Consider the following 24,956-nt stretch of genomic DNA (forward strand, 5'->3'; position numbering starts at 1 on the left):
CAGGGCAATCACTCCACTTCTTAAACCTCACGTTCCTCGAAATTGTGTATTCATTTATCCTTTTTGCATTTGCAGAAATCATGTTACAGTATTTGATTTACTGGTTTCCACTGCTCTGGTTTCCTGTGTGAATGCAAACATACAGTAGATATTATAATGCAATCTAACGCAACATCCCAGCTGTTTTCAAAACGTTATAATACTCAGCAGACTTTGCAGAGTCTGCAAAGTCTGCTATATCACAGTAGTCTGTAAGAAACATGTGTATTCATTGTTCTGCAAAATTGAATTACTTACATCTAGTATATATTTGTCATAACTCTCTGATAATCAAATGTGAAGGATCTCGGCAAAAAATGCCAGAAAAAAACCTCTCTAACATAATAAAAGTTGATATACTTTAACAAAATAAAACATCAACCTTTAGGGAAAATAGCAGAGGCACTTTTACACAGCAAATGTCATATATTCTGACTGTCATTTACTGACTAAATTGATCATGGGATGACAAACATCAGGATCATGGTGGCTCACAACCTCACATAAACTATTTTCTGGGGAAGATCTGAATTCATATTTAAATATATTTGCCAATATCTACCATAATTCTTTTATTTCTCTGATAACCAATTTGGCCCCAAAAGTCCAGCATGAAGATGACTTCATATCCAATAATAAATTATTAGAATATAATGTGAATTTTATGTGTTGAGGGTAGTTTTTGATACCATGATGTATGGTCCTGTTGGATTAGATTGCATTATGTTTTAGGGTGTTCCTGTTATTTTGTCCAACCCCTGTAGATCAGTACACACTTTGCACTTGCAGGATTAATGTGGACCACAATCTGTGTTTTTTTCTTAGCCTTTTGTCACATGTTTGCATGCTTTTTTTAATCCAGTTTAAACTACTGTGGTACGACACAAATGTTGCCTTATTCTGCAGCCGACTTTTCTTGACAAGGTGAAAAGTTGACATTTCCGGGGGAAATGTCAAATCAGTGTCAGTGTCAGGAATGTCTACAAGCCAAAAAAATACTTTCCAACTAACTGTATCTCGCGAGGCAGGTGACATAACAGCATGACAACCAGGTCACTAATGATTTTGTTCACGTCAGGGTTTAATACTTTATTATCTCTCCAGAAGCACCAATGACCAAGTAATATCTCTCACATTCAGGCACCACATAAACATGCTGTTTGTCTTCTAGCTCACTCCATCCAAAAGGGAATTCATGTTTGTGCTGTTCTTTGTGTTGTAGCAGTTTACAGTACGACATTTCATAATGCGTATTTGCACCCAACATGGCAACAAACACCTGTGTGGAAAGACCCTCAGGGAGGAGAGGTGTTTTTTAAGCTGTACTGTAAACCTGAAACACCTCTAGCTGTGTCGCATGATCTATGACTCAGGAAATACTAAGCTACCAGCACACATTGATCTTGTATTTTTGTGGTCTTACTGTTGTGACTTTGTATAATAAAATCCGTGTGACATTTTAGGTTCTGTTTTGCTCCCCAGTGTTTTATAAAACATTCTTTTTGTGGCAAAAACTGTATTCATGTGATGTCTTTATTTCACCTGAAATCTCCATCCTCTAAAGCAGGAGTCAGCGACCTTCACTATCAAAAGAGCCATTTTAGGCAAGAAAAAAAAAAAAAGAAATCTGTCTGGAGCTGCAAAACATTTGAGCATTGTGATGAAGGTAACACAGTTTATAGTCTGAGTACATAGTATATAAGTCTAATGCAGGGTCAAGAGCAAATGTACTACAGAGCATTAGGGCCACATTGAGGGGAAGAAAATTGAAGATTTCGAGAATAAAGTCATAATATTACTAGAATAAAGTCATAATGTTACTAGAATAAAGTCATAATGTTACTAGAATAAAGTCATAATGTTACTAGAATAAAGACAATGTTTCTAGAATAAAGTCATGTTACTAGAATAAAATCAATGTTACTAGAATAAAGACATAATGTTACTAGAATAGAGTCATAATGTTACTAGAATAAAGAAATGTTACTAGAATAAAGACGTTACTAGAACAAAGTCATAATGTTACTAGAATAAAGTCATGTTACTAGAATAAAGACATCGTTACTAGAATAGAGTCATAATGTTACTAGAATAGTCATAATGTTACTAGAATAAAGACAGTTACTAGAATAGAGTCATAATGTTACTAGAATAAAGACATGTTACTAGAATAAAGTCATAATGTTACTAGAATAAAGACATAGTTACTAGAATAGAGTCATAATGTTACTAGAATAAAGACATAGTTACTAGAATAGAGTCATAATGTTACTAGAATAAAGACATGTTACTAGAATAGAGTCATAATGTTACTAGAATAAAGACATGTTACTAGAATAGAGTCATAATGTTACTAGAATAAAGACATGTTACTAGAATAGAGTCATAATGTTACTAGAATAAAGACATGTTACTAGAATAAAGTCATAATGTTACTAGAATAAAGACAGTTACTAGAATAGAGTCATAATGTTATTAGAATAAAGACATGTTACTAGAATAGAGTCATAATGTTACTAGAATAAAGACATAGTTACTAGAATAGAGTCATAATGTTATTAGAATAAAGACATGTTACTAGAATAAAGACATGTTACTAGAATAAAGACATGTTACTAGAATAAAGTCATAATGTTACTAGAATAAAGACATAGTTACTAGAATAGAGTCATAATGTTATTAGAATAAAGACATAGTTACTAGAATAGAGTCATAATGTTATTAGAATAAAGACATGTTACTAGAATATAGTCATAATGTTACTAGAATAAAGACATGTTACTAGAATATAGTCATAATGTTACTAGAATAAAGTCAGTGTTATTAGAATAAAGACAATGTTATTAGAATAAAGTCATAATGTTACAAGAATAAAGTCATAACTTTACGAGAAAAAAAGAAAATGACTAAAGTAAAATTACTACTTTATAGTATTATGACTTTATTCTCGAAATCTCAGATTTTTTTTTTCCCTCAATGGGGCCCTAATACTCCGTCGTACCGTCGTACCCTAGACCTACAACAATGATAAATAAAATGAAAATATAAACAAAGAAAGTTATTCATTTCCACAATTTCTTCTGGAGAAGGGCTAAAGAGCTGCATGTGGCTCCGGAGCCGCAGGTTGCAGACCCCTGCTCTAAAGGAACAGGGTTATTATTTGTCGTGCAGAAGCGGATACAAAAACAACACCTTTCCATAATAAGACAGACCAGGCAGACAGGAGATTCTCCCGATGTTCGGGAAATACTTTTTATTTCAATAGTCCTCAGTGTTTTGTACATTTCTTAAAGACATAATTGGCATCATTATCAAGACTGTAAACCAAACACAGAATGACATGGATTCCTGGTAAAAAGGCACCATTATCAAAATAAAGCAGAAAACTTGTTTTTGCTCTGGAGTGTTTTAAGTGTGAGTGATCATTATTCATGGCATTGCTTCGTTCATGGCTTTGGCTGGAGCTGTTCAAGCGGTAGCTGATATTCAGTCGGATATCTCAGACGTTTCAGGTCCTCCTCCACCTGACGCACAGGAAACAAGTCACACAAACAATTCATTCAGCGGGATTTTCAGAAGGCAGTTTGATTTGAGATTCACATTTGTGGTTTTGAGTGAAATGTGTCTCGACAATTATTGCATGGATTGCCATGAAATTTGGTTAAGACATTCATGTTGACCTCAGGGTGAATTATTATAATAACGGGTGAGTCCATAACTATTCATTTAGTGCCCCCACGAGGTTTTGTTTGGTTCATGACAAAATATCTGCCAAATGAATGACATTCCCATCAGCCTTAGCTATACTTTGTGTTTAGTGCTATTATATCTGCTAAACATCAGCATGTTAATATTGTCGTGTGAGCAAGTTAGCAGGCTGATTTTAGCATTTAACTCAAAGCACTAGCCTCAAAGAGCTGCAAGCATGGATTCTTCAGCGTTGTTTGCTAATATACATAGCTGTTATCTTAAGAAACAACAAAAGTTCTTCTTTCATTTTTGCTCTTACATTTAGCACTGAAATAGTTCAATGGTAGCATGTGCAATTTACATGTTCTTCCTACATTTTTCGTAGTCGGTTATTGAGGTAGATAAAGTGTTTGTATCTGTGGGATTGTAAAAACTGAACCAATCAACCAACCTCCGCCAGCTCATCCCTCAGTTCATTGTATTTTTCCACGTTGAATTTCTTCTTGCTGGCCGCCTTATGGAAATAATTCAGGAACTGTCTGTCTTTAGCGTCTGGGTATAGGTAATCCTGAGGGAAAGAATAAAGTGGGATTGCTATTAATGTGGGGAGGAAAAAACGTGTCTGCACACACATGCATGATTTTGTACAACAGAACCTCAGGTTTAAATAAGTATGTTAAAGGAATAGTAGATGAGAAGAATGATATCACTGTTGTATCAGTCTGTTAAATATGAAATCACAGCAGCTAGAAAGCAGTTAGCTTCGCATAAAGATTGGAAACGGGGAGACGAGGAGTCACTGGCCAGCCAGTAAAATAGTCCAGCACAAATTGTCTTGTGCTGGTAGGTGGATTTTGTTACCATGATGAGACAGAGCCAGTCTTTCCAGTCTTTATGCTAAGCTAAGCTAACTGCTGCTGGTTGTAGTTTCCTATTTAATGGACGGACATGGGAGTCGTATCGATCTTCACATCTAACTCTGCAAAAAAAGCTAATTATCCAAAATGTGAAACTGTTCCTTCATATCAAATCAGTTAAAGGGACTATTTGTAACTTTCAGATATGCTTGTTAACAGCGACACCTGTGGCCGTTAAGTCAACGAAAGTCAGCGTCGTGCTCGCGCTTGCTCGCTCGAAATATACCTGAACGAGCATCGCTCAAAACAGTGAGGCGACACACGTCAGCTAAAACCACAATATCACTCTATATTTCACCTGCTTGGCAGTAATGTTAGCTGACCAGACGAAGGTCTCTCCATGAATCACTGTTGACTCTAGTGTTGGCTTTTCCTGCTTCAGGAAAAGCGGGTCGGTGCCGGGGCTGAAGCAGGAAGAGAAATGTTATCGTCTCCTGACTGCGCCCGCAGGGAGACACCGGCAGACCGGTCAGAGACGATAACGTTACTCTCTGCGGAGCCCCGTCACTTCACAAGACACGGGAAACCTCTGTTGGTCTGGAGGAGCTGCAGCATTTATTTCTGCACAAACGTCCACTGTACATTCACTAGATATTCTCAGAGCTAAACTAACTCTTCTGCAGTGTGGAGTGAGCGTGCGTTCACGTCAAGAGGTGGAGCGAGACAGCGAGAACACGCGCGGTGTGTCAGTGAAGGCAAACAGGCAGAGGAGCAGAGAATCCAGCCACACGCGAGCCGGCATATGCGAGCGCGCATGGGATCCCGACCCGGTACATTTATACGCTTAAAAAGTTACAAACAGTCCCTTTAAAGTCCACACCTGGAAAAGAACTAAACTGAGGTTTTAGTCTTTTTGACCCTGAGACTTGCCTGTCTGGTAAGGACATAATAGGCGAAGGCTCCAATGCTGGTGGCGTAGGTGATGAAGTAAGTGACCGGCTCAATGACGTCCCATGAATAGACCCACCACGTGAGCCAGGCCAGAGCGCCGCCCTGCACGGATAACAAAGCCATGCCGGTCCAGACGATCCTGGAGCTGTGGAAATCTGCTGTACGGGCCAGCTGGGCTTTCATCTGTCAGGGTTAGGTAAGAATACAAGAAGGGATGGGTTACCACCCAGCAAAATTAACGGGAAATGTCACCTGTTCGAAACAATATTTAAATCAGATCTGTCAATGGGATGTGATGAGGGAGAAAGTGAGGTTCAATGGCATACAGATGTTGAGACAGTACCTTCTCCAGAGGTGACAGCTCCTGTTTGAGGTTGTCCAGTCTCTCCAGCAGCTGCCTCTCTTTCAGCAGGTGGTGTTCGGGCAGGTGGAGCGCCGTGTGCAGCAGATGCACAACATGCTTCATATCCTCCAGCTCCATGGCATCCTCACTGGTGCACACTGCTACAGAGGGCACAGCAAGGTGGACGGGGGATGAGAAAGTAAGACGAGTACTGCCTGTAGAGATAACCGCTGCTATTTTATCTGCAGGCCTGAGTTGTAATTGCGAAAGCAGACAACACGAGGAGCATTTATGACCGGAGAGAAATACGGTGTACCCTTTTCAGGAGCGCAGACATTATAAACGGAATCATTGATGACGAGCTGGAAGTCCTTGTCCAGCAGGGCGTCTATCAGCGTGGTGTTGGCTACAGGCTCTCCATCTGTCAGAAGAGGACAAATACTTTTATTTGCAATCATATAACTTTCTACTTTTATAGCCCAGAAAAAAAGCCCAAATAAGCTCATTTAAAACAGAAAATAGAGATAAAAATGCATAAAAACATAATGTAAACAGCTAAACAGATCACCTTGCATACACCCATAAAACGAGTGAGTCAATAATTTACAGCCTGCACACAGTTATTCATCACTGCAAAGTTACAGGTATTCAAAAGGAATGAGGCACAAGGGGGGAATAAGGAGGACTCCATGGTTGTATTATATCAAATCTGTGCACCTCCGTTCTAACTAGCCCATTTCCTGAAATGATACAAATCAACCTGTCAGCCTGCCTCAGGTGGTGATTTCAGGATACTTTTCAACAGCTTCTGAACAATGTGCCTGCATGAGTTGCATTGAATGACGGTGGTGTAGATGGACAGATTGATTGCTATAGAAAAAAGCATGTTTTTCCAGTCAGGAGAATGTGAGTCACAAACCCGTATTGAAAAAGCACTGCAGGGGCGTTGCATTATGGCCCAACAGGGACAGCTAAAACACTTTACATCTGCCATTTACACTACATCACTTATTGCAGCGGGATCCCAAGATGATTAAAGGGAAGAGAAGGAATATAAATATTTATTTTGCCGAAAACTATCTTTTTTTTTTTTACTTTTTTTTTATGAAATACTGGATACTTATACCTATACTTATACCTATACTTATACCTATACTTATACCTATACAGGCCTCTAAAAATCCTTCAAATGAAACCACTTCAGATGGAAAAATCTGCGGGCATCATGCCAAACCACTCTGTGCTGCTCTTCAGCATTCACTGCAAACACAAAGAAACCTGCCAAACCAGGTGTGCTAGAGAAATGAGTTAAGCCTCAAGAATGTGATCGGTCTGGTGCGTTACGCATGTCGTCTCCTACCCTTGGAGAAAATGGAGGTCGTGGCTCCGGAGTCCTCTCTCTGCAGATCTGCGATCAGGTCTCCCACGCTCATCAGCATGGGTCTGAGGAAGAACAGACACTTCTCATTCCTGGAGGGCAACGGGACCTCCAGAACCAAACGGCCATATTTGTACCTCAAAGACACGTCTGCAACACAAAAGGGGAGGAAAATCATTTTTATGCTATATGTGTTGATGTGCACGGATCATCAAGCCAAGATGACACATTTAATTATTTTTCCCAGCAGGAGTGATTATAAGGTCACAAATGGGGGGGCAGCTGTGTGACATAAAGCAATTCATCATCATGTGGATGTAGGAACTGTATATTACCACTGGAGGGTGCGAGGGTGCTGTAGAAAGGAGCTGGACAATTTCCAAGCAGAGATGGCCTCTGTTGAACCTGAAAAAGAAAAAAGAAAAAAGAAAAAAAGGAAGGAAGGAAGAAAAGAAAAAACAAAGAGATCATTATCATCCTATTTAGTTTGTTCTCTGCTCTGTCTGTGTAAAAGTACATCCCTCCCTTGGTAAACTGTCTGACATTAAAAGAGTAAACAGATCCAGAGCATCCTGAAAAGAACAAAAACAATCCGTCGACATGAATTGAGTTTTTCAGGGCTTTGGTTTTGCTCTGAGTGCTTTTACACTAATACGAGTTTCTTCAATAGCAACAATGGGTGGCTTCTGAAACGCTTTACACTCCCCTCTCTAAATGGTGTGTAATCTGATCTGACCAGATTAGATGTTGAGTAAACCAGCTCCTTGTTGCTGATGCACACCTTTTCATTAACTTTTAGGCTACAGCCTTTAATGCTTAAATGAAATGCCAGAGTGTCTCTCAATAAAAAGTACTATTGTACTCTCCCACGGTCCTGATAATAGAAAGAGGGCATCCAAAGGGTACTGCTCATTATTCTAGTCAGCAGGTAATACTTCTCTGTTCCGTACTTGACATTCTCGGGGTGTCGTCTTTGTTTAGTTTACATGCAAACTCATATTTCTACTCTCTACTATTCAGAATAATAGTGATTCATATTATGTCCTCCAGTTTCCTACTAAAAGCTCTGAGCACTAGCTTCCTGGTGTTTAAACACTTTGGCTGTTTGATCCTAAAAGACAGATTTCCTCCATAGCATCTCCTATTTAGCTCAGAGTCAGAGGGGTCCAACTGACATCTAGGTTTGTGGCAGCTTCTCTCTCCCACCCTTTCGTCCCCGAGCTGGGAATACGTTCGATCAATATCACATTAAAGAGGAATGAGGGAGCCGTCCATTTTCACGAGGCTGGGAAAGCAGACAGACCTTGAGGCACAGCGATGGAGCCAGATGTGCAGAAAGACGTCCCTCACACTCCGCTGGTTAGGAGGTGGGACTTTAACAGGAACATCAACATTCACATATAAAATGAGTAATATTACTAGAGGCTTTTGCGTGTGGTAACATGAACCATGAAGACAAAACAGCCCATACTGGACTATAGTGGCTGGAGCCAGGAGGTGAAACAGAAAGACACATAGGCAAGCTTGACAATGTTTTTGTTGTCTGGAGGTTACATACTAAATTGAAGTGTGCACCACACTGTGAAGGACAACGGGATTTTATAAATACTCCGTCCAAAAACAGCCAAACAAAGTGATCCCAATGAGACACAATTTAAGCTGTTCAGCTTCAGTGAGATCTCCAGATGTTATTGTACAGCTGAGAGCTGTCACAGAGCTTTACCGCCTACGCTTCAGCACACCGGCTCCCCATGGACAAGGGGAGAACAGTATTTTTAGGGGATACACGTATATATTCTTCTATACCAGTGAAAAAAGCATCCAAAATCATGACAGATAACTTGAAAGAAGTATAAGGCTGCATTCACACCAGATCCGGTGGTGCAGTGAAAATGCAATCCTCCCATTCATTTTGAATGTGGGTAGTGCTTTTGGGCTGCGGTGCTGGAAAAAACGCAGCGGTGGAAACAGAAATCAACTTTTGGAGAAACGCAACCAAACGTCACTCTGTGGTGTCCAATCACGTAACCGGAGATCCAGAGCTGTACAAACCAGCCATGAGGGAACAAAAGACATTTATTGTCGCAGTCAGTGGGCCGTTAAAGAGACTCTCCCACATCGCCGCACAACCCTGCGGCGGATTGCTGCAACGCCTGATCTGGTGTGACTGCAGCCTACGGTTACCAAGGGTTAATGGCTTTTCTCTTTTTTGAAATACTGTTTTAAGTGGTGATGCAGTACAGATGGATAGAGTCCTCTCTCCCGGTGTGTCTGTGTGTAATTTGTTTTTATATTGTTAATTTTTAGAAAAATCAATTAAGAAATAGTTTATGGACAGTTTCCGGCTAATTTGCAAATTAAATACCTGACAGGCCAGCTACTTCATCACAAACAAAAAAAAATCCATACTCCCATAAAACACTCCCACTTATTGATTTTCTACATTGACCTTATATAGTCAGTGGTTCCCCAACCTGGGGAATATTTTTCTACTCATACTGTATGTATGTAACATTCGATTGACTTCACACTTGACAGGTGTATTGCTGAGGACCCAATGAAGAGCAGTGTTGAATGTCAAGTTGTCTGGATGAGCGGCTCTAATGAAAGCTGCACGCAGCAATACTGGAGGTCAAGCCATCAGTCGAACAGGCACAGTACTAGTAGACCTAAGTCCTCGAAAATCGTTCAAATACAACAATCTGAGAAGGACAAATCCCTCTTAGTTGAACTGCTCTCGTCCATACTGAGGCCATAACCTGTAACGTGGGGTTGCAAGTAGACACTGCTTTGTTTTAAGGGGTAACAACCAGAGAAATTAAAGGCACGGCTGCCACGGTATAAATAGTTTAGTTGTCAATTATCAAACTATTTTGATATTCGATTACTCGGTTTGAGTCATTTTTTAAGAAAAAAAAAGTCAAAATTCTCTGATTCCAGCTTCTTAAATGTGAATATTTTATGGTTTATTTACTCCTATTTGACAGAAAACTGAATATCTTTGAGTTGGGGACAAAACAAGACATTTGAGGACGTCATCTTGGGCTTTGGGAAACACTGATCGACATTTTTCACCATTTTATAGACCAAACAACTAATCAATTAATCGAGAAAATAGATAGACAGATTAATCGACATTGAAAATAATGGTTAGTTGTAGTACAGCTGTGCACAACCATGCTTTCCTTTTTACACACTACCAGTGTGTCAAACAGCCTTGAGCAGCATCTTATAAGCCTCCCCCTCCGCCATAGCGCCTCATTAAACTGAGTGGTGCAAGCGCTGGCAATGGGTGTATGAGAATAAAACGCCTATATACCATGTCCATCTCGTCCCGCAAACACTTCACGTCAAAGTGGTTTAACAAGGAGAGAGAGTTGAGCAACATTTGCGCTCACATTGCTAATGTGAGAACAGCAGATCTGGAGCTAAGCATCGAGGGGGAGGCTGGACTATTTGTCTCCTTACTGAACATGTGTGCGAGAGAGATCATCGAGGGGGTCAATTCAACGGCTGGCTGAGTCCTGGCGGTTTATATGCTATGTGCGTACACACCTGTCCCGTTCTAAATCATCAGAACGTGACCGCTGTGGCACATAATACAGCCTGAGAGCTGTGAGATGAATAATAGCCCACACGCTGCTGACCCTGTGTTATACTGTCTGCAGCACAATGCATTATAAGTACGTCTCTCGCCTACATGTGGCAGTTACAAATGACCTTACTCAGCACTACAATAACATTAAGGAACAATTTGGCAACATGTAAGTTTATAGCAAACACACTCTCTACACATTCAAGGGGAGAAGTGTTATGTGACAGATGACCCTTTGAGTTGAGTGTTTTATTACTGAAGAGCAGCGGACAAGCGCCCTGGCCTCATTACACTCCATGACGGACACATAAGGAGCAAGTGCACTAATACTTTTTATGTGCCTGGTGGGGACAATCTGACTGCTAAGTGCTTCGTACTTACTGGCAACCAATAAAGAGAATCTTTTATTATTCAGGTGGGTCTATAGCACAGCAGTGCTTTGACCTACATGCAAACGTCAGCACTAGAGCCGCCAACGATTTATTGATTAGTTGTCAACTATTAAATGAATCGCCAACTACGATTTGAGTAACTTTTAAGAAAAAAACATCTCTGATACCAGCTTCTTAAATGCGAATATTTTCTGGTTTCTTTACTCCTCTATGACAGTAAACTGAATATCTTTGAGTTGTGGACAAAACAAGACATTTGAGGACGTCATCTTGGGCTTTGGGAAACGATGATGGACATTTTTCCTAATTTTCTGACATTTAATATACCAAACAATTAATCAATTAAAAGAGAACAATAATCGACAATGACAGTAATCGTTAGTTGCAGCCCTAGTTAACACAGTAACATGCTCACAATTACAGACACATACTGATGTTTAGCAGATAATGTTTACAATGTTAACCATCTTAGCATGTTAGCATGCTAGTGCAGTTAAGCTCACTTGTTTTGCAGGTATTTGGTCATAAACCAAAGTGCTGAACAAATTAAAATCTGGACTTAGTATAAAATTCAGGCAATTAAATGTTATGGCAATCCATCTAATAGAGTGCTGCAGGGGTGACATATTTTTGTAGGCCGACCAGGAAGTTAGAATCGCCCGGGTTCCCTCGACAAAAAGCCAATCCAATTTTTCCGTTGGGTTTTGGATTATTGCAGAAAATAAGCTCTGTGGCAAACAAACGTTTATGATACTTACATGTTTTGTTCAGCAAGATAATCTTCACAAATGAACACCCCCTTTATGATTTTTGAAGTTTGAATGCAATCATCAGAAGTAAAAAGCTAATATTGGGCAATAACCTAACTACACTACAGTCGCATGAGCCCGAGTATACACAAGGAGGCTGTAAAGGCGGACGTGTCGGCATGATGATGTTTAGTTACTGTAGTCTCATTTAGCCACTTGTTAGCAACCGCCTTTTTTAAGACACGTAAAAGCTTCAAAATTCAAGAGTGGGATATTAACTGATGTATTTTATTTCAAATATTTCATTCTGGAGTAAAGTGGTGGTCCAACCAAGAGCCCTGCATCTAATGTGGTTTGAAATAACACAGTATGTGGGTAAAATGAAAGGAAAAGTATTGTTAATCATTCATCCCTTTCTATTGCTTTTTCACTTACATAAGACTCATCAGCGCAGGCACTGACCAAGATTATGTTAACATGAAATCCAGAAGTGATAGTGATAATAGTAATATTGATCCTATTAAGAGACATTGAGGTCATACACCTTTTATGCAGAGAATGTTTTTCGCATGATGATTATTCAATACATTTTACCCGTTTAGACATGCAAGATGTGAGGTTGATAGGGCTGTCAAAGTTAATGTGATAACAACGCGTTAATGCAAAATTGTTTTAACGCCACTAATTTCTTTTACGCATTAATGCAATCGATCTTTCAGAGGTTTCAACGGGCTCAGTTTTAAAGCTAGAGTGAAGATACTGGTAAATGAAACTAGAAAACCTGTCCTCTGACCTCAAGATATGTGAATGAAAATGGGTTCTCTGGGTACCCACAAGTCTCCCCTTTACAGACATGCCCACTTTCTGATAATCACATGCAGTTTTGAGGCAAGTCATAGTCAAGTCAGCACACTGACAGCTGTTGTTGCCTGTTGGGCTTGAGTTTGCCATGTTATGATTTGAGCATATTTGTTTATGCTAAATGTAGTAATTGTGAGGGTTTCTGGACAACATTTGTTAATGATTTGTGTTCTTAATTGATTTCCAATAATAAATATAGCATTTTTGCCCACGCCCGTGTTAATAAGAGTATCAAATACTTGACAAATCTCCCTTTAAGGTACATTTTGAACAGATACAAAATGTGCGATTAATTTGCAATTAACGCGATTAACTATGGACAATCATGCGATTAATCAAGATTAAATATTTGAATCGATTGACAGCCCTACAAGTAGACAGAGATTACAAGCTTTGTACCCAAATGCAAGAAAGGTCAGCTAATGTGTTGGAGGGCTACCAATAATGGAGTAAATTAAAAATGTCCAACCTCAGTGCTATATATATATATATATATATATATATATATATATATATGATCTCTGGTTTCATTAGGGCTACTCCCAAGCAGAGAGGCAGACACACCCATAGATTATTAAACACATGCAAACACTGCATGTTAAAGACTGCCTGAACAAGCCCATACACAGCAAACACAAACCGATCACGCCCCATGTGATCATGCCAATGTCTCAAGACTCAAACACAGCCTGCAGAAAGGAGCCGGCCCTGCTCTTCCACGTGACCACTAACGTCACCACTCGCTTCTCAATTCAACATTTGTTTGCTTATCAAAACAAAACACACTTTCCAATTACACCGCCAATCAATATTCAGAATGCAGGGCGGTCGCTGTTTATCCATTGTCCTTCACGCATTTCAGGAGTCAGTTTGGAGCTGCAGGGAACAACGCTGCGCACCTGCTCCTCAAATCATTTCCTCCAACTGTTCTTTATGGGCACAATCAGCTAGCTGAAGGAATATTTACCCCTTGAGCAATATGTTTTCTTATTTATGCCACGCCAACAGGGAGAGAGGAACGAGAGAAGCCTGAGCAATATGGTGCCAAACTGCCATCTCGCTCTTCTGCAGTGAAGCAGGCCCGGCGCTTCTCCGCTCCAGCAATGATCGGGGTTATCACGGTGACAAGCAGCCTCATTTTCTCTGCAGTCTCCCAGCAGGTTGCTCTATTATGAATCCTGTCACAAATGGCCTGTTGCATCAAGACTTCCTAAAGATATCTCCTCCCACTCTCGTCAAGGGTTTGACACCACCAAGGGGAGAGAAAGTGGCTTTTTCCGCGCACACACACACACGTGATAATAATGTAACGACTTACAATATCTTGCAGGCATGACTTGTATCAGGAGGAAAGGAAAATGTGTGAGGGTGATAAACAGCCTAAAAGGCCGGGGTAAAAAATGAAGGCTGCCAAGAAGAGAAATTGAATCACTGTACCGTGAAAATGATTTGCATTGAAGCATTTGTCTTGCGCTATCCAGTTACTGATGCAGTCGGGTTAGGAGGACAAAGAGGAAATACATGTACAGCGGGATGAAGATGACTGCAGTATGATGGCATGAAGGTGGTGGAAAGACAGGGTTTGTGTTTATATAGCGCTTTGCATGCCAATACGACAAATAAGATGTTTGGTCAAATCAAACCGTAAAGCAGACAGTAAAAAAAAAATGTCAAAATAACAATTCATCGAGGGATTAAAAAGGAAAACCGTGGATACACAGTATGACTCCAAATCGAATGCCAGATTTAATGAATTCAATTCATGTTGGGAATGTGAAGATGGCCTTTAGTCAAGCAGGGTCCAACAAGTTCCTGACAGCTTTCCAAATAGTTATTCAGCCATGAGCAGAGGGTTTGAAAGACCTTCTCAGCTGTGTCTTCACTACAACCAGGATGGATGCAGGATGACAAGGAGGGGCACGACTTTTATTTGTCTATACCGTACACCACAGGTTGCGTTGGTTCAGGGGGCTCACTGAACCAACCTTGTGGCCGTAGCCAACAATGCATGTAAGGATTTAAATATTATCTAGGCTATATTTTTTATAATAACACAGAATAAGAAACCAACAAGATAACTTTTATGGTCTTTTTATTTACCTGGAGTGGGGATGCTCATTTTGAAACATTTTCTTAACCGATAACCGACCCTCGCTAACCGATTATTAACCGTTAACTGACAACATTTGTGCCTCTCGCCAGCTGCAGTGTATGAGCACAACAGACAACTGAGTCCCCAGTTCACCGTTCGGGAGTGTTAACTTAGCAGCCACGCTGCTGCGTGTAGTGTCGCGGACATGCCGCCACTCTCCCAGTAAAAGTCTCCACCGCACATTTCGTTTAGTTTAGCAGGGTGTCAGCTGTGTGTCTGCCCGGTGTGACGATAGCGATTGCCGCACAGCTTTTTAATTGATTATAAATATTTCTTTTAACCGTTTTAACCGATAGCGTTAATCGGTTAAAATGCTTAATGTCGGTTAACGGTTAAACGGTTAATTATGAACATCCCTAACCTGGAGGAGATCCCAATACACTACAGAACTCTCTGTGTTTTAACACAATCTAAGGTTCATATTAGGCTTGGCGCCATGGGGATGGTCAACGAGCTTGCGAAGCTCATCTCTGGAGAAACTCTAGCTGTGATCTGTATCTGGTTTACTGTGGGGTTTAGAGGTTTGTGAGAGTTTGGGTTTGTATTTCTTTTCTGGCAGAAAAGCACTTGCAAGGTGCTGGGGAGCACTTCCTCCACGGTGATGACACCAGTGCTGTTCTGAAAAGTTCAGCGATTTTCAAATAGAAGAGCTCGGCTGCACAAAAAAAGTCGGAGCACTCTGAAAAAAGACGCTGGGTGCAGTGCTTTTTCTCTGGCCCCATATGCTCTCTCCTCATTGGGAACAACTGAAAGATGCTGGTGCTCCCAAAAAAGAAATCATTTTGAGGTAAAAAGAGCCTCTGTTGTACACATTACATTTCCTCTTGATTTTTTTTTTGTGAACCTCCAACCTTAAAGTTCAAACTGCGCCTATGTACCATACTTATATGAGTAGGACTTTTAAAATTACGGTAGTCAGACTCACCGGATGTAGACGGTGGGTATAAGCGGTATCTCACGACCCCTTCTGCTAACTATCTAGTTTTCAAGGGCGCCGTTGCTGCATCCTGTGCTTTGCGCTGCCCAAGATGTGGGCTTGGCTTAAGCATTTTTTCCCCCAATATCAGAATGATAATAGTGCCAGACCTTTCTTTAGCGCTGACACAGCACTGTGGAGATGGGGCTGGCTATGCAAGACTACTACTCAGCCAAAATACTCCACCCTTAAATCAGCAAACAGTTCTTTACCCTGCAGCCTAGCTTAACACAATGAAGGAGCTGAATACTAAAAAGAGAGGGACACTGACTTAGGAATCCATGTGGTGGTTGCAAAAGTCAGATTTAAACAGAGCAAAAACAACTCTGCCAAAGCAAAAAAAAAAAAAAAAAAAAAAACTTCCAGTCCTGAATTAAAATACAAAGCTGTCACAAAAACTTTGCCTCTGCTAACTTTGGTGACTCATTTTCCACCTTTGGTCACACACAGCTGAGCAATGCCTCATCACAAGGTCACGCAAGGGCAGGAAGTGCACTCCATGGATACCTAGTTTGTTGGATTCAAAACAACCTCGAACTCACTCAATAGGCAAAGTGTAAGGCAAAAGTCTGCAAATGAATTCACTGTTAAGACTCTCTAGGATTCCTCGGTCCTATGAACACACTTAAAACTGTCAGTATGCGTTATCATACCAAGATGACACACTGATTTATACCGTCTATGCGCATTTCTACAAGGAATCAATAATGACTTGGCTCAAGCAGATTGCGAGTCTAAGCTTTAAAGCTTGTGCCAGACAAAAGACATCCAAATGTCTCTGGGTGACGCTCAGGAAACACATTAAACTTTTATACTATACTCCAAGAGTTGCATAACAGTTTCTTACTGTCATTTTGAAGTTTTGAGAAAGCCTGAAGAAGAACTCACACCTGGTATTACCTTGTGATCTGTATCTAGAGACGAGTACAGTTACTCCAAAAAAAAGGACAGAGCTGTATTTGCCATTGCATCTGGTATTAATACGTGTTCTTGTTATCTCAATACGCAATTTGCAGATTGACTTGCTTGGGTAGATTGACTCATTAATAAACATGGAATGTCTCTCAGCCAAGTCAAGGGAAGCAAGTATTGACTGACCCTACTTAGTGTTCATGTGCAGAGGAGAGGGGCTTGTCTATGTGCTGTATGCCAGTCCTGCTTGAGACAGGAGGAAGAGGCAGAGTTAAGGCACCTTTTACCTTGTTGGGCAGATGTGTTTAAACTTTATTGATTGCATTCACAGCGGGCTCCGATCCGATTACACTGCGAGTCAGACCACCTCCATGTGTGTTATATATATCTGATAGCATTCCAACTGCGATGGGTTCTGCAGTCATACACTTTGCGTTAACATGCATTTTTCCCTTATCTGTATAATCTGCATGTTTTTTTTCCAGCATTTTTTCATCTTTACTGGACAGCTGATAGTAGAGAAGCAGCCAGGAAACAAGAGGGGAGAAAGGGGCATGACATGCAACAAAAGTCCCTAGCTGGAATCAAACTGTGGACACTGTGGTTATAGGACATGCTTCTTGACCCAGATCACATGTTAATACCAGGTGTAAATGGAGTCTCTGCTACACTAATTCCCCTCACTACAGCTCTGCTGAGGAATTTTAAGCAGCACCTTGACATCTACAGAGTGAAACACAAGTCTGAAAGACTCCCTACGGGTGATGTCCACATGCTTCTTCCAGGGGTTCATTTCTATTCTATTCTTGTGGATGCTGCCCTACTAAAGAACAGCCTCTAGGCCAGGCATATCCCATCCCGACACCGAGAGACCGGCAGTCAGGCTTGCTGGAATGAAACCTCTTCCATCTTGCATTATAATGCCGTGCCACACGGTGAGGTGCAGCAGATGGAGCCAGCTGTCAGACTGAAATGTCAGTGACAAAGGCATTCTTGTACCAGCTGTCTTGATGTTTTGGGGTTTACGGTTTCTCTGGAATTTGTCTCTATTACAGGCATATATGTTCTTATATTTTAGAGTACAAATATATAAATGTATATGTGAAGTCATGACCATAACATAATGATTTGGTCCTGTTGTTTTCACAATGTGCAGCGTTGTCGCTCCATGCTTAAAAGGAACTGAGTTATATTTTGGGAAATAGGCTGGTTTGCAATCACACCCGCAATCAAATGAAGTGATCCATATCAATCATGTCTGTGCATGCAAAGCAAAGGTACAGTATGTTGGGTGAGTATACTGCTGCTGCTACTCTACCTCTGTCAAACGTGGAACAAATATGCCTTTCAACAACTCCAGAGGTGTATGTTTCACCTGTTGTGTGTTCCAATACCCATACTACCATACTATTTAGTATGCCAGATAAAGATTTTGTATGTTCCAATACATAGTATGTCTAATGCACTATGTCAAAAATACCAGGATGTCCTACTACATCTCGTCGCATTTTGCAGTATGCAACCCAGCTTGTTTTTCTGGCTATTCTGACCCACAATCCTCTGCGCAGCGGATATATATTATGAGCATGAGGGTCAAAGTTCAAGGTGCAATGCTATGACAAAGTAGTATATCCCAATTGTATGCATACTGCATGCTACAGTGCATACTTTGTAAGGGCAGCTGCAGTATGTACTAAAAATAAAAAAGTATGCAATTTGGAACGTAGCCGTTGTCTCTTGTAACAGCACCCAGCCGGGTAGTCACCAACACATCCAGGAGTCACAGGGGTTTTGTTCAGAGCACAGTTATGACAGTGCACAAACCTGGCAACCCACTATGAAAACAGGAATCTTAACATCACATAAAGAGTCATTGTGCACAGGGATTTGCAGAATGACTCCCAAATTACAACTGATCCTAAAACTATTGCATCTCTTTTTAGGAGATATTGTTGGATACAAAGGAGATAGCCTACTGTAGTTAGAAAGCTTTGGGCATGCTGATTGTCATGTCTTCCCTTCATCCTGTTTAGCCTCCTGAAGCTTTCAACACTGGATTCACAGAGATTAAACTGATATTGATCTTCTCATCTGACTCAGGAAAAAAATGCAAACAAGTGTGTTTCCCAAAATGTCAAACTGTTCCTTTCATGTGTTACTAGGCAGTGACTGGTGGACGCAGGTCTTTCAAATGTCTCTCAGCATTCCTGCCCTGCTTAGTATTAGACAAGATCCATCATATTATACCTGTAGAGCATGGGGAGTGTAGAAAATAAGAACATTATCCGACAGCACCATCACTCACCGGCATAAAAGACAAAACTCCCTAAAGCTCCGCTCATAAAAGTGAACGTGTTTGCCTCCATAATACTTCCTAAGTGGCAATCTTCTGATATGAATATGATCTTTAGTGCTGACGGCGCTATAAAAATGACAGCAGATGTTGCTGGAGGTTTTATCTCCTGCGGACTCTCAGTGGATGATGTCTCATTTTACAATCTTTTAAATGAAATGTGACATAAATGACACCATACCCGACTACGGTACCGCAAGAGCGCTCGATACTCAACTAATGTCGACTTGCACTGACTTTAGTTGTTTAAAGTTGCTGTTATGCGGGGGTATAGAAGCAGTGAATTAGCAAACATTTGTTAAGTCAAAATCAGAGCAAATGCATTTTCAGTTGCTTATCCTCAACCTCTGGAGACAGTGATCCCTGCTATTTCACTGGCTAATACTGCTTCCTAGATTATCTCATATAAACTTGCTCTCTGGATTCCTAAAACCTGTTTTGTTTGCAGCAGTATTCATATATAGTCTGTCTTGTCAATGGCTCTCTTGTAACAGGCGTTGTACCAGCCTATTCAAAACAAACTGTGCTGCAGCCACTCCTTTAAAAACACACTCTTGGGCGCCTGGGTTAGCTCAGTTGGTAGAGCGGGCGTCCATGTATTAAGGCTTGGTCCTGACCGCGGTGGCCCGGGTTCGAATCCGGCCTGTGGCCCTTTCCGCATCCACTCTCTCTCTCTCCCCCCATTCAAGACTCTATCCACTGTCCTGTCATAAAAATGGAAAATGCCCCCAAAAAAATAACTTTAAAAAAAAAAAAAAAAAAAAAACACACTCTTGAACTTTTTGATCAACCTGGGTCAGGACATTACATAGCACCAAATCAGCCTGTTTGATTACAGGACTTTTATCCTGTCTGTAGGTTATGGGGGGCATCTTGGTGGTGTAGGGGTTAAAGACGCTGACCCTGTTATTGCAGGGACCCTTGTTTCATTAGGGCTGGGATGATTCACTTATCTCCCGATACGATACTATCACGATACTTGGGTGCCGATTCGACATGTATTGCGATTCGATATTGCGATTTATTGCGATTTTTGTTAACTTTTTTAACACTAGACCATGGGAAAAAGTTGAATCATACACTTCTAGGGACTTCTACTTTAGAAAATATCTAAATTAATAGAGTAAAAATGTTTGATTTTCAGCAGGTATGTCATCAGAGATGTCCTGAAGTCAAATATATCAGTCATTGTCAGGGACTATTTATCAAACTTTTTAGAGCAGCCCAAAAATCAAAGAATAAAAACATTTCCCTCACAAATTAGTGGTATTTTCTTATTCATTTATAAGGGACGTGTAATGTTTAATACTTCTGGTGAATATAATCCAATCAATCCTGTTTCCATAGATGTATTTTGTATATACAGTTCCCTTTGTTAACACCTTATTCTGAAAACGGGATGTAGTCACACGTGTATACTTCCGCTAACTTCTCCACATCCGTCGCTAGCTCTTCCGTCAGCTCCGTTCTCTTTATACAGCCATGGTCAGCTCCATCGGGGCCGTTTGAATGCATTTAACATAAATGTCAGTATATGGGTGCTGTACAGTTGTAGCGTCGGCTGATTTGACCACGGAGATGCGAGTGACAGCTTGCTTGACCGAACGATACTGCAATACGATAACGTTTCCTGTCCATGACCGAGATGGGATGCAGCTTTAGCCGTGATGTCTAGCTCTGCTTTTCCTGGCAATGTGCGAAACCCAAATTGTTTCCATACTTTACTGTATGTGTAGTGTTTACCACGTTTGGACTTAAAATTTGACGGTACAGGTCGTATCCACGCCGAACCTCCGCCGTTTAGTACTTTTTTGTTTCGGCTCGCTGCTACCGACTGCGGTTTGTTTTGGTTGGCGGATACGGAACGGATATGATGTTCCAATATTCAGACTACAACAATAAAAGCGGCAACTTACTTCTACCTCCGCATAGACTCAAATGAAGCAAATATATTGATTCTGGCATTAAAAAATAGATTTCAAAATCGTAAAAAAAGGTGCTGACCATGTAATTGCAGGGACCCTTGTTGCATGTATTCAAGCAGGCTAAATACACTGCTTCTGATGTATCGTCAGAGAGGAACAGCACAACATAGAAGAAGTGACCTCAACCATGTTATGTTGGAACATGCTGAGCATACTGATGAGTAGGACCAGGTCTGTTTTTTGAAATAATGGCTGTGTTCAGTGTGTCTTTACCCTTTGAGGTTCAAATTGGGTTAGCTGATCCGTGAGCAGCTGCAGGACGACTTTCCCTACAGCATGTCATTTGAAAAGCGGAACACTGCAGCTGCGATTTCATATATGATCCAGTCTAAAAATAGAACTCATCTTAGTCATTCTTGCATGCAGGAGTGACTCATGGCAGCGTGCCCATGTTTTTTTCCTCAATCCCATAAACTGTCTGTCAATATTCACTCAGTATGGAGACCATCATGGCATTTAGCAATACAGTATAGGCCCTGTTCTTCCTGCACTGGCAGAGATAAGGGGTGTCCGCTTGGGATCAGCCTGCTCACGACTTAGCTGACCTCTGCAATTTTTTTTGCAATGGATGATAAAATGGGTAATAAAATACACATTTAACTGGCCAATTTCACAGTTCATTAATGAAATAAGTGAGTAGAACTACACCACAGAAACCTCTTGGTGATGCTCTGATGCCATGTGGGGTTTCACAACTGTGCATTCATCAATTTGTGCAGACAGACATTTACCATTTGACTATGGCTTAGACATGATGATCAGTGTTGAACTATATATATATATATATATATATATATATATATATATATATATATATATATATACAGACAAGCTTGATGATGCACAATTCCAGCGTATGATACAATAACATGTTGACCTTTATGCTGAACGTACCTACAGCTGCAGAGTATAGCAATGTAAGTGGTCTCTCTTGGGATTGTGAAGGGCAAGGACAGTCTCTACTTAAAGTTTAGAAGTATATTTAGCAGCGTTATCACGGTCTCTTTCTCCACGAACGGCTTCCTCTAAGGAGTAATTTAATGAGCACTGCTTTAGTGATGAGATAATGTACAGTAATGGCCACGATCACCATCAAGGCTGATTGGCTTGATCAGTCATGTCTCTAAACCCCCTGTAGAGCTAGGTAATGGTACTTGAATTATCTATTTGTTATTCTATAAGTCCCGGATGACAATTACAGGAACACACAGAAATAGAGAGGAGTTAGTGACAGACAGAGGCAGAGAGAGATTTTGATTCCCTCTCTGACCAAAATAAAACACAACATCTACTTGGAGAAAATAGTGTCATCGCCATAGACGCTGCAGGATATGTCAGTGCATGTCACAGCCTAAGAGACAACCACAACACATAATAGATGTAACTCACACTCTGCCTTTTATTTACTCCTCTACTTCATGTTTTTTTTTTACATTTATTCTTTGATATTGCAATATATTGTTATTAATTGTTTTTTATTTGTTTGTTTGTTTTATTGACACGACAAACGTGAATTACTTCTTTATTGTTTTCTTCCATTTACATGCATGTTCTTTTTAAATATCTATATATTGTTATTTGCTTAATGAATTGTATATACAGTATGTATATATATATATATATATATATATGTTTTTTTTTATTTGTTTTTTATTTTTATTTATTTATTATTGAATTGACGCTTTGGCAATATTGTTCACCTGACAGTCATGCCAATAAAGTAAATTGAAAACAAAATTGAGTTGAGTTGCCTTTCTCAATAGTTTAAATACATCCATTAGGGGGAATGTGATCATATTCAAGCACAAGTACAACCAACATCTTTTTTTTGTGAAGTTAACATCTGATTTGACAAGTCAAGAAGCCTGATGTTACAGAAAATAGGGTGTAGAAAAGAGAAACCCTTCCTTGGGAACCATCAAATGACTAAAGTTAGCTATTCAAATCCACCACATTACTCCAAAGTACACCGTGTTGCGTTCACAGAAAGCAGGAAACCAGAGCTTTCTTAGTTAACTAGTTGCACGGTGTTGTAACCTTAGCAAACCTACGACGAATTATTCATTTTACTTATTTATTTAACCTTTATTTAACCAGGTTAGTCCCATTGAGATTAAGAACCTCTTTTCCAAGGGAGACCTTTAGCCAAGACGGTCAGCAGCAAGAACACAAAGTTGCAGACACAAATAGAGATATCAAATACAATTCACAAACACTAAAAGCACTCAAATGTGCATTAAAAGAGAACTATCTAAAACACAAATGGGGGGACAAAAATGAACTTTTCTGGGAGCCAGCTGTACAACAAGAGAGCTACAACATTGGCATGCCATAGAGTCTGCTTCTGAAGCCTTCATTTGAGATTTAAACACATTTAATGATACCAGATACTTGATTTTTAGGTCATTTTGGAGCAAATTCCAGGCTGCAGAATATGCAAAAGCCCTTTTCCCCAATTTGTGTCTGAGCTTTTGACACAGAGATCACAAAGAGGTCCTGTGAACGCAGTGAATACTGTAATAAACACACTTCAGTAGTGTGGTAGCAGACCCAGAATCACCTCATATATGAGGATGTACCAACGGGAGAGCCTACGGGTAAAGTAATTAGCTAAAGGATGAATTTACCTGCTGTAGAAACGTAACCGGACGGGTGTTTTTCAGTCCGCAGCAGTGGAGAGGCTGAATACTTCCCAAAAGTCTCGCCGTAACTTTGGCGACCATCCGCACCGAAGCCATCGTCCGCCGTTAGTCAGCCGTTAGTCAGCCGTTAACCGTGTTCAGCTGAGCCGTTGGGGCATAACCGGGGAGAGATACTTCCACAATACGAGCCTCGGATGAGCCTACGTTGTCTGTGTACATATAAACAGAGGAGACTGCCTGATAGCTGCGGGACAGAGGGAGGAACAGCCCCGCCTGAGCTGCATACCACTTCCTCCTCCGAGCAACATGAACAACCCTGACACACTCCGCTTCCTTTTCCCCCTTTTCTTCCTCGTTGGTATGTTTTACATGAAGCAGCCGACAGGGAGCAGCTGAACGTCCCAACCACTACATCCAATACACCACTCCCCAGCTATATGTAGTGTTAATACACATACATTAGACATGTAGTTATCATAACAAGGCTGGCCCCCTGGCAGGCTGGAGGACCCTCACAGAGGTCAGGGGGATTCAAACCCCCTCTGACCTGGGGAGAACTAGTGATGTGTTGGTTGTGAACGAGCCGGTTCAAAGAGCCGGCTCTTTTAAAGGGACTATTTGTAACTTTCAGAAATGCTTGTTAACAGCGACACCTGTGGCCGTTAAGTCAATGAAAGTCAGCGTCGGGCTCGCGCTTGCTCGCTCTACATAGACATGAACGAGCATCGCTCAAAACAGTGAGGCGACACACGTCAGCTACAACCACAATATCACTCTATATTTCAGCTGCTTGGCAGTAATGTTAGCTGACCAGACGAAGGTCTCTCCATGAATCAATGCTGATCCTAGTGTTGGCTTTTCCTGCTTCAGCCCCGCCGCTTCAGCCTCCGGGGCTGAAGCAGGAAGAGAAACGTTATCGTCTCCGACCGCGGCCGGAGTGAACAGGGAGACACCGGAGTTTTGGTCGGAGACGGTAACGTTTCTCGCTGCAGAGCCCCGTCACTTCACAAGACTTGGGAAACCTCTGTTGGTCTGGAGGACCTGCAGCATTTATTTCTGCAAAAAACGTCCACTGTACATT

At 40.8% G+C, this 24,956-nt stretch overlaps 1 protein-coding gene across 2 annotated transcripts; it reads right to left on the reverse strand.

The window, feature by feature from the left end:
- Nucleotides 1-3,261: 3,261 nt before the first annotated feature.
- On the reverse strand, nucleotides 3,262-24,382 carry LOC119484858 (calcium uniporter protein, mitochondrial-like). 2 transcript variants are annotated; one of them, XM_037764006.1, is made up of 8 exons: nucleotides 23,861-24,382; nucleotides 7,594-7,663; nucleotides 7,241-7,408; nucleotides 6,197-6,301; nucleotides 5,881-6,038; nucleotides 5,517-5,720; nucleotides 4,181-4,297; nucleotides 3,262-3,563 (listed from the first exon to the last, which is right to left on the reverse strand). In XM_037764006.1, exons 1-8 carry the CDS (start codon nucleotides 23,969-23,971, stop codon nucleotides 3,486-3,488), a joined length of 1,011 nt encoding a protein of 336 aa, XP_037619934.1. In that variant the 5' UTR covers nucleotides 23,972-24,382; the 3' UTR covers nucleotides 3,262-3,485. The 2 variants fall into 2 exon arrangements, with proteins under 2 accessions (XP_037619934.1, XP_037619933.1); XM_037764005.1 differs by having other exon boundaries at nucleotides 5,881-6,041; nucleotides 23,861-24,378.
- Between the last annotated feature and the right edge of the window lie 574 nt (nucleotides 24,383-24,956).

Source organism: Sebastes umbrosus, chromosome 3, assembly GCF_015220745.1.
Source record: "Sebastes umbrosus isolate fSebUmb1 chromosome 3, fSebUmb1.pri, whole genome shotgun sequence".
Taxonomy (NCBI): Eukaryota; Metazoa; Chordata; class Actinopteri; order Perciformes; family Sebastidae; genus Sebastes; species Sebastes umbrosus.

Excerpts from the sequence above, each read along its gene's own strand:
- LOC119484858 (XM_037764005.1), bottom strand. The coding sequence starts at position 23,971 with ATGGCTTCGGTGCGGATGGTCGCCAAAGTTACGGCGAGACTTTTGGGA. Across the intron at positions 6,302-7,240 it reads GACCTCCATTTTCTCCAAGG|ATGGAGAGCCTGTAGCCAAC; the intron begins GTAGGAGACGAC and ends CTCTTCTGACAG. Across the intron at positions 3,564-4,180 it reads TGAGGGATGAGCTGGCGGAG|GTGGAGGAGGACCTGAAACG; the intron begins GTTGGTTGATTG and ends CCTGTGCGTCAG.